At 36.3% G+C, this 10520-nt stretch overlaps 2 protein-coding genes across 2 annotated transcripts; both read right to left on the reverse strand.

Moving 5' to 3' along the window:
• Positions 1-4670: 4670 nt before the first annotated feature.
• Positions 4671-6221, reverse strand: LOC140867298 (uncharacterized acetyltransferase At3g50280-like). Its single transcript, XM_073272372.1, has one exon. It carries the CDS (start codon positions 6113-6115, stop codon positions 4715-4717), a length of 1401 nt encoding a protein of 466 aa, XP_073128473.1. The 5' UTR covers positions 6116-6221; the 3' UTR covers positions 4671-4714.
• Positions 6222-6984: 763 nt separating this feature from the next.
• Positions 6985-10310, reverse strand: LOC140863296 (malate dehydrogenase, chloroplastic-like). Its single transcript, XM_073266620.1, has 2 exons — positions 10112-10310; positions 6985-8532 (listed from the first exon to the last, which is right to left on the reverse strand). Exon 2 carries the CDS (start codon positions 8522-8524, stop codon positions 7286-7288), a length of 1239 nt encoding a protein of 412 aa, XP_073122721.1. The 5' UTR covers positions 8525-8532; positions 10112-10310; the 3' UTR covers positions 6985-7285.
• Positions 10311-10520: the final 210 nt, after the last annotated feature.

Raw genomic sequence — 10520 nt, forward strand, 5'->3', positions numbered from 1 at the left:
CATCTCAGTTCGATTCTTGCGAAGAGATTCATAATGGAATTTGACTCCATTCTGAGCAGGTGGAGGAGGTGGCGGATTGCCATTGTCGTTTCCGTTTCCGTTTCCATTTGTATTTTCCATCCCTTGGAGGGTCGTTGCCACTATTGCTGCGATAGCCGCAAGGTCTTCTCTGCTAAGACTGATTCCTGGTGGTGGATTCGCATTATCCCCACGGTTGTTGTTGCGTGTTCTTGGGGGTTCGCCTGCCATTTTCTATAAGAAAGGAATTCTAAGAGCTTGTCGAAATATAATTTTTTTAGGAGAAAAGAAATATCGGAATAAACGAATCAATAATTAATCAAAAGAATAAAACTTATTTTATTGATTCTCAAAATGTCGTGAAGGTAAACAAAATAAAGAACGAAGTCTAAAAATATCAAGATATCAAAACTATGGTGAATAATTTTAAATCCGATCAATGGTTTTTCGACGATACTCAAGCAGCATCTAAGTTGGACGAGGTTTTTCGACAATTTTTTCAAAAATGGAAACTTTTGAGATTTTCCTAGGATTGAAACTACTGATCATAAGAAGTATGGGACAGTTGACGTAATCAAATTCCTAGTTTCCCACGAAAAGGTATGGGTCGTTCAAAATTTTCCAAAATTAGCAAAAACGCAAATTCGGAGGCTTAAACGATCAAATTTGGGCTAAAAGCGTTACTGATCATACAAGGTATGTGTTCGATTCAGAGGGTCGTTTCAGGTCAGGATACGCTGAGCTTGGGTTGAATTTTGACAACGTCAAATTTTCGGTACGGAATCCCATCCGGATTTATGAACCTGGCGGCTCTGATAGCACTTCAATGTCACGCCCCGAGATCGAGTCGTGCCACCGGCGTTGTTTCAAATTCACAAAATTTATAAAACAACCAGCCTCGTAGTACAGTATAAACCAAACTAGTCTATTATCATAAATAAACTCCAAAACATCGTCTTACAACTCGATAAAATCCAAAATAACAAAACAACTGCGGAAGCGTCTAAAAACTTAACAACAAAATATTAATGCAAAAATCCCAAAAATAAACATAACAAAATTTAGTCTTATTGATCATCTATCACCATCCCCAAAACATATCTTGTTCACGAACTTCCACATCATCATCTTCATCATCTGGGAGGGAAATGTAAGGGATGAGTGTTTTGGGAAACACTCAGCAAGTGAGGGCTGATCGTTCAAACCAAAATGTATAATATATATATTTATTTCAAAAATTCATAAATTAATTCAAATCATAAACATTTCATATCATGTCTCAACATAGCATAGCATAAATAACATCATAACATATTTGACATGCCATAACATAATTTTTGACAAGACACTGAAATTTCTCTCATTAATCGTGGCTAACTGATCAGTCCCCTGTATGTAATCTCTCTAAGGGGTGAGGTCATAGAACGATTATTATTACCCACCGTATCAGGGTCATAACATAACATGGTTTGGAAATTTCCTTTCCCTTCATTATTCGAGTCATAACAATGCCAAAATATATTTTTAACACAATATCATCATGAATAATATTACATAACAAGATTTTAATAATTAACATGAACGATCGAAATTTTAAAGCATACATAATATTTAAAACAAAAGCCCATTTACAGTCACACGTGCGAAATCGAATAACTTGAATTGGCGAGGCTTGAACCCAAAAACTTGGGAATCACAATTCGAAAATTCAGACTTGAATTTCTCGATCGAAAGGTTAGGCAGATTTCTTTGGACTATCTCTTGAGCACTTTCTTTCAAATTCCTAGACCACACCACCTTCGAAACTAAGGCCCAGTTTGGTAAGCTTAATTAAGCCTGGATTGTTAAAGAAACTCATGTTTAAATTGATTTTTGTAGTTGACTATGATATGGATTGACAAAAGTTGGACTAACTCATTGACAACTCATCAACACAATCTAGGTTGGATTATATTTATCCACATTGATTACAAAAGTAATTTACAAAAATATTCATTCACTATAAATAATAAAAAAACGCAACTCTTTTGAATAACTTTGTTTTTAATAATAATAATTGAGAGAAGAACATTTTGGTCAACCTAAATTATTTATACTAACTTATCCCACTTTTAAAAATCATATCAAACATAAAAAAAACTATCAAATACATATTTATCTTCCCTTATCAATCACTTATCAATCAACATTCTAATCTATAAGTTATCCCATCTTTGTGGACCCACCTTCAAATCTTGAGATTAAATGATGAAAGAGTTCTGCACACTCCAACACATTTGCAGCTTTGTACTATCGCGAATAAGGAAAAAGAAGTGGGTAGGCTTCTAATCAACTTTGCAGCAAGGTTCACAAATCGAGGATGTGAGGTTTTCTGGAGGTGTGTAGCTTTAAGAATGTTATATATGATTAATGAGGATTATGCTGTTGATATTAGTTTTGCTAGTAATGAAAAAGCCAGCCAATGAATTTTTCATTTTCATTTTGGACGTAGATGGTTTCTATTATAAATTTGTAAGTTATTAGGGACTGTTTTTATGCTTGTGAGTTGTGCCAAAGTATATAGATAGAATGCCCCAGTTTCGAACTAAAAGCCCGAATATTAACGTCGTTTTCCATCGGTGTTCATTTATGCGCCACTAACTTGGAGAAAACAATTCGAAATTCTACTTAGTCATGCCTTTGACTCGAAGAAGCTCCACCTCCCTGCACCTGAATGTCCTGCCAAAATTTTTAGCAACATCAAATTCAAAAATCTACAATTAATTCTAGAAATATCAATACAATATTATAAAATTAAGTTTCATCATGAGTTCAATTAGGTACCTGCATGCACGTCTATCTGAAAAAAGCTGATCATAATGAGTTCAAAGTATATAGGATATGAAATTCATTGTCAAGTAGATTTCACCAAACAAAACGGATGAATTAGTTATTTGGATTTGAAATCTCACATTCTTAAATCCATTTATCCCAATGAAACATTAGTAGTCAAAATATTTATGTCGAGGAAGTATATTAAATTTGACAGTGTATCAATTAAAAATTTACAAAAATCCTATTATTTGATCTTACAAATTAATCTATTTTATGAAACAAATCTCATATTTGATCTGTGACCATATGCATGAAAAATATTTCATTTTATACCAACAGTATTCTTTCATTATAGATATGTCATATGAGGCAAATCCACAACCTTTCGCAAATATAGAACTTTGAGACTATCCGACAAAAATCTGCTCTTTAAAAAAATTTACAAAACTAACTTTTAGCCCGACATGTTTTTATCTATGTTACATTATTTACTTTTCACTTTTCATGATAAGGGTGGATTTTTGGATATGTGAATCTTTCTTATTTGGTGAAAGTACGTACGTGCATGGCTTTCATATTTGCATGGATATATATGTATATATCACGGGTGTCATATTTTTTAAAAGATATTAATTACAAAAAATATTAAAGTATTGATTCAAAGAGATGACATTGACACATCATTTTCCTATGATGAATAGTTCATATATATCACTCACCGCTTAACTTAAATTTTGATATCAAGTTAAAATTATGAATTAGGATATAACTCACCTAACAAATTAACTTATAGAAAGAACTAGTATTTCATCTGTGGGATGCACGGATTATATCTCGTGTGTGGTATAATTAAATTGATGAATGATGTGAAAAATTTTGAGTCTTAAATTAAAATATAAACAACTTTAATTTTATAATGACTAATAAGAATAACGTAAAAACAAATTTTAAAACTATAAAAGACAATCTTTAAATAAAACAAATGTCGTGGTGTTGTACATGATGTTATTTTATACCATTAATGATAAAAATAGTAAAAATAAACATTTGAACAAATAGTTGATAATCTAGCTTTACTTTTCTTTTCTTTCTTTTTTTTTTTTTCTCTTTTAGCCTTATAAACATGTCAAACTTGGATATTCCTCCGTTAAATTTTAATTTTTTTTTCTATTTTGATCCTATCTTTACGGAATTATAATTGTGATCGGAAATTGGTGAGTAAGATGATGACATGACAACAAATTAAAATGCCACCTAAATAGCTTCCACATCAAACCAAGATTATATACACATATATGATATATAGTCGTCTTAATTAAGTATCTTGTTTCTTTTAGAAGATTAAATTAATTAAACAAATTGATTTCGAAAAAAAAAATGTATTCCTTCCACTAAATTCTATGAATTGGCATTTTAGTTTGATTTGATGAAATGTATATATGTTGCATTTCAATTTGGAATATTACTCTCAAAATTGAAAAATCCATAATTTTTTTGTCATATCATTAATTAGTCATCGATTTCAAGCTAAAATTACAATTACCCTAAAAAAACCAAAAAAAAAATCGAATCAAAATGACTAATTAAGTTAGTATTTGGTCAGTTTTTTTTTTTTTTCAAAATTTTATTATAAAAAAGCTGAGAAATGATTTTTAAAAATTCTCTCAAACATTAAATTTAGAATTCAAGTAATTAAAAAGATCAAGATGAGTTTTCCATATTGATAACATGATATACATTAATTTGACCAAAAAAATCCCAAATAACATGCCAAAAAAAAACTTCTTATTATATTAAAATCAATATTTGAATATTTAAAAAATGGAGAGTCAGAAAGATATTATTTTTCAGAAATTAGAACATGTAAGCAAACATTTCCTTCTCAAGAAGTAAAACGTGCATGGCATATTCCGGCAAGAGATTCCACGAACTCTGCATCATTTGCCATGGCCTCCAATGTTCCCTCCGTCAAGTAAGCTTCCACGTCGATGCCGCCGCCCGGATCCGCCGCCGGGTAAACCGTGATCCTCCCATCAACTTTCAACTCCATCCCACTCCTCACAGCTATCGGTTTCCCCCATCCGAAATCATTCCCATACACGTCGTACCTCGGCGAATTGCTCACGACACAAATATTACTGCTCAGACGCTTACTAGGTATCGCGGGATTTTCCGCCCAATTTTCCATGTTTTTGATCGCTTGTTCCTTAGTTTGTTGATTCACAAGTTGGTGGAACTTCATCGCCGTGTATCCCAGGCCATGATGAAAGATATCGTCTCCGTTCGTGGCAATTGTTGCCCCGTAACTCGCGTTGCCGAAGTAACAACTGTGCAGAGGTATTCTTTCTCTGGTGCCGACGGGTACAATGAAGTAAATTTCTTGGTTCTCGGGGTTTTGATTAATGCTGCTGTTGTTCTTGTTGTTGTTGTTGTTGTTATGCCGCCCGCGCAGCACGGATCGCCATATGTGAGCTAACAGAGATTGTAAAGAGGAGATTTTTTCGGTGCCCGCTTCGGCATTGGCTCTGTATTTGAGCTTAGTGATGTTCTCTTTGCTGAAATGGAAAACCCTTTGTAGCATTGATTGATCTGAATCGAAGTCAGCGAACATGTTTCGCCTTTCCAATGGAGGGATATGGATCGGGAGATTGATTTTCCCCGGAAGCCAGCGTTGGAAAACAGGGATCTTGGATATAGTTTCGAGTCCACGGGATATTTCAGACCAAGAATTGAAGAAATGCCAGAAAGAAGCCCCGTCCGCTACAGCATGATTCATGGAGCAACCGACGAAAAACCCGTCTTCTAGCTCGGTCACTTGCACCCCGAGCAATGGCTCAGAAGCCCCTTCCAAGTTGGAAATGTTAGCCAGTGTGAAAAATGAGAAGACAATCTCAGGTACGTAGATTGGATCCAAGATGTCGGAGACCGACACGCCCGGGGCGTTCGCGTGAGTGAACTCGGCTCCGGCATTGTTGCAGTCCATGTAGAAAGAGCTCGTCCCATCGTCGTTTTCAGTGGCTCTCAGTCGCCCCGCCAGGGGAGGGAAGAAGCCTAATGTTCTTGAAAGTGAGGTTTTGAGGTGATGGATGAAGGTTTTCTTGAATTGATCATGCATGGGGTTGGGATTGTGAAAGAGTAGCCCTTGTTGTATAGGGCAGATTAGCAGTGGCATCAGATCCCATGGAGTTAAGTCCATCTTTGAAATGGCAGATGCATTGCCATTGTTCATGGTGGTTGATGCCATCTTAATGATACATGAAGATAGTATTTCGATTTTCGACATAGTTTTGTAAGGTATTGTGAAATCGAAACGTAGGAAAAGTTGATGGGAAACTTGTTGATCAGAAAGGTGTGAGGCTATTTGATCTTGTTGGAATAGATTGTTGTTGATGGGAGAGTAAACAATCTTGATTAAAAAGTATGCATCTACAATTAAATCCATGTACAAGTGATTAGAATAAGAAACTTGTGCACTGTTTGGTGCTGAGAATAAAATATAAATGGAATATCATTCATCGTTGTTTTGTTCAATATTTGACTCAAGTTTTATAAAAAGATTAGTTTCATCCACATTATTTTATCCAAGTAGTTGATTTATCTTCATCTTTCATCTTCTAATCTACGAACTGATGACTTATTGTCTTATTGTCATTCATTTGCTCATGATGCTTAGTTGTATGGGTATTTGATCCTTTGCATTATAGGACAAAACCCCAATTTAGGTGGCATTTTATCGTTGACATTTTCGAAAGGGACAAATCAATAAATATTGTTGTTGATACCATTGGAAGAATATTTAATATACAATGATTAAGTAGTTAACATATGTTTGTCTTAATACAGAAGTTAGGCTTTACCAAACATGTTAAACACAGCCAATAAAAAAGCATATTTGCTATGAAAGATATAGCTAAAGAATGTAATTCGATTTATTTCATCGCTTCCATCCTTGTATGAGGCAGAAGTTTGACTTTTAATTAAGCGGATTCGATTAAACTAATTCGAATAAAAAAACTTTACGATTTAAAAGATTTGAATAATTATAATTGTACACTATGAAATAATTTTTTAAGAACTTAAGCATAACATTAAACGTTAGTGAGCAATTCCATCAGATACAAAAGTGTGATTGGAAATAATTTACGCACCTATGTGGTTGAGTTCTTCGGTTTATGGGATTTTTTTTATCAAGAATTTATGCTCACTACATGGTAATAATTCAAATTTTCAATATAATGTTGCTTATTAATACAAACCAAATTTGCAGAAAACCCCCGATTCAGAATAAAAAACAAACTCAACGGACACTCAGTACACTCTATAAAACTCGAACTCGAAACGGAGCTTCATCTTCAACTTGCCTACAAAAATGGATCGCCGATGCATGAATCAATCTGCATTGCAGTATTACTTTATTTGCTTCACTAAATATGGCTTCGGATTTATCAAATATTTATGCAGTCACAGGTTGTTTAACAAAGGCTAAGCCCTTCTCAATGCTAGCCTTCAGCTCGGACTTGAGTTCTTCTAACGCCTTCTGTTCATACTCGGTTAGGCCTTCAAGGTCGGATGAAATCACAGCCTCCACCCCGTCTCTTCCCAGCTTAACCCTGGAGGCAAAGAACGGGAGCTCGGTTAAATCAGATTGGATAAAAGAGCACTCATACACGTCACTGTCCCCATCAAGGGCTCGGAGTGAGGATTCCACGAATCGTGCTGCAGCGTAAGCCATTGAAAGGGTGGCTGATCCTGCTCCTGCCTTTGCCTCAACGACTTCAGTCCCTGCATTTTGAATCCTCACGGTTAGCTCTTGCACTTCTTGATCGGTGAAAGTAACAGAGGGCTTAGTCTTTGACAGGAGGGGCAAAATGGTAATTCCCGCATGCCCACCAACAACTGGGACATCAACGTCGATGAGCTTCTTGTTTTTCTTCCTGGCAACAAATGTGTTGGCTCTAACAACATCAAGAGTAGTGACACCAAAGAGTTTCTTTGGATTGTAAACCCCCTTCTGCTTCAAAACCTCGGCCGCGATTGGCACTGTGGAGTTGACTGGATTGCTGATAATGTGGATGAAAGCATCAGGGCAGTTATCGGCAACAGCCTCGACTAAAGACTTCACTATGCCGGCGTTGATGTTGAACAAGTCATCACGGGTCATACCTGGCTTTCTTGGTACCCCAGCAGGTATGACGACAACATCTGCACCCTTCAAACAGTTGGCTAACTCAGATGGTCCAGTAAAATCCGAAACCAGAGAGGGTGTGTTGCAGTGACTGAGATCGGCACAAACTCCCTTGACATTGGCCACATCATAAAGATTCAAAGCAGAAACGAGAGGCGACATTTTGATCAAAAGGGATAGAGGCTGGCCAATTCCACCAGCAGCTCCAAGAACCGCTACTTTATAGGATGCTTGAGGCGGAGCATATGTGTAAGATCTTTGGTTCTGGCTTTGGGCTTTTGCAATCTGCAAGGACTTGAGAAATGCATGATGACTTTCAATGCCTACAAATGAAGATTGAGATGCAGAGTTTGTGCTATTTGTTGCCTTGAGACCATTAAAATTCCAAAAGCAGCTTTTCGAATTGATATTGATGCTAGAAGCCTTTGATTGTGAGAGCAGGCCAGCTCGGGGGCCAGTGAATGTTGTTGATCTAACACGAGGCGTGGGTGACAATGTTGCTGCCATCTTACAACCTGAATAGAAACATGAATTCGTGTTACAGTTGAGGTGTTGGTCACATAATTTCCAACATAGGCCGACTAAAACTAGACCAGTTTATACCAAGTAACCATAACCAATGCTTCGAATAAATCAAAAGCAACAGATACTATTCATGGATTTCCTCATTAGTCATTACAAAAACAAAATGAAATCGATTCTTAAGTTTCTGTGCAATATAGAAACTAGGCACAACCAGTGTTCTACAAGGCCTACCTAGGCGCCGCCTAGGCGGTAAGCGGTTGCCCACCGCCTCGCTTTTTTGCTAGGCTATGCCTCTAGGCGTTGCCCACCTAATCTCCCGCCTAGGCGGCGCCCAAGCCGCCTAGGCAGGCCATAATTCGTCTAGGCGGGCAGAAATCTGCCTAGGCTGTTACTATTTTTTATTAAAAAACAATTTTAAAACCAAAAACTAAAAGAGTGATACGCGACGCGAGAAACAAACACAGAAAGAAGAAGCGCAAAAAAGAAAGTCAAACAAAAAAATTAAATGAAATATTACATATGAAAATTTGATATTTATTAATTTCTATGTTGTTATTATTATTATTATTATTATTATTATTAAAATTTTATAAGAGTTTCGTACAAAAACTGAAGTACAAAAACTGAAAAACAAAGACATAAAAAATATATTTTATAGTGAACTCATGAACATCCCAAGTTACTTATTACTTAGGTTTAAAAAAACCGCCTAGGTGACTAGAAAGTGGGTCGCCGCCCGCCTACAGCTTTTTAGAACATTGGGCACAACATCGCTCCAATATCTAACTAAGAAACAATCCTCTGAGTCAGAATGAACCAGCTATATGCACAAACTTAATTTCAACAGATAATTCAAAATATGTCAACTTCTATCAAACAGGCAACGACAACCGCATCTAAAACCCTAGAGAAAGACCAGAAAATGTCTACTGACAAGGACAGATATAGACTAGATCTTTAAGCATCCTGCTTAAAATCTCTAACAGAACAATAGAAGCTCAAATTGTGTTGTTAGCCTGAAAGAAAATAAAGCAAAGACAGATCTGATCCCATATCAATTCAAGCGTTCCGCATTCGGCTCCTCTTCAATTTCCACCAAATCGGAAACAATAAGTTGATGGCAGATTAGAAGATCTAAATTGCATCAGCTACTTCGCACCTTGACCTATCTATCCAGACTCAAGCAAGATCCATCAGAAATAATTTTTCTAAACTCTTTTTGCCTTGTAATAGATTAGGGCCTCGCACCCAAACACTGATCCATCCAATCAAAGTGATTCTATCGAACATTTACTCCAAGATCAAGCACTAATCTACCTCCACATGCAATCCAAACAAGGCAAGAAACTAAAAATCTACCTATTTCTCCGTTGCTCACACAGAAGACAAGAAAAAACGAACAAGGATTATCTCTTCTCAATCCAAAGTCAATATCTATCACATAAAAATCTCATTGCCCATTAGCCACGATGCAGTTCAAATTCACAATTTCAAGAAAAAGAGCTAGATCTAAGATTCAAACGGCTCAAAACCTCGTAAAATCAGCAAGATAAAGAAAAAAGATCTCACCTTTGAGGTAGGTGGTGATGAATCGAAATGGGGTGGCTTAAACTGCTTCAAGATCGAAACTTTTGCTCACAGAAAAATGCGGGGGGAGTGTATTTGTAGGGATTTGGTTATCTTAGTTTCTCCGTCGCTGAGCTTCGGGGAAATCCACGAATGAAAGAAAGTTCCTGTATTTCAGACGGGAAAAGGCACAAATGTATAGAGGATCTCTTTGGTGGTGATCCCAGATTCTTCAAAGGGAGATCCTGGCCTTACGTTCATGTGTCCACGTGTTGTTTCAACGGCCACGATGACTGTGAAAAAGACGAATAAATCATACTGTAGGTAGGACTTGTGGGGCTTTGTACTGCCCATGTGCTATATTCAAAGGCCATATTTTTTTGGATTTAATATGATTTCATTTCAAATGATA

This window comes from Henckelia pumila, chromosome 4 (genome assembly GCF_033568475.1).
Source record: "Henckelia pumila isolate YLH828 chromosome 4, ASM3356847v2, whole genome shotgun sequence".
In the NCBI taxonomy this organism is placed as follows: domain Eukaryota; kingdom Viridiplantae; phylum Streptophyta; class Magnoliopsida; order Lamiales; family Gesneriaceae; genus Henckelia; species Henckelia pumila.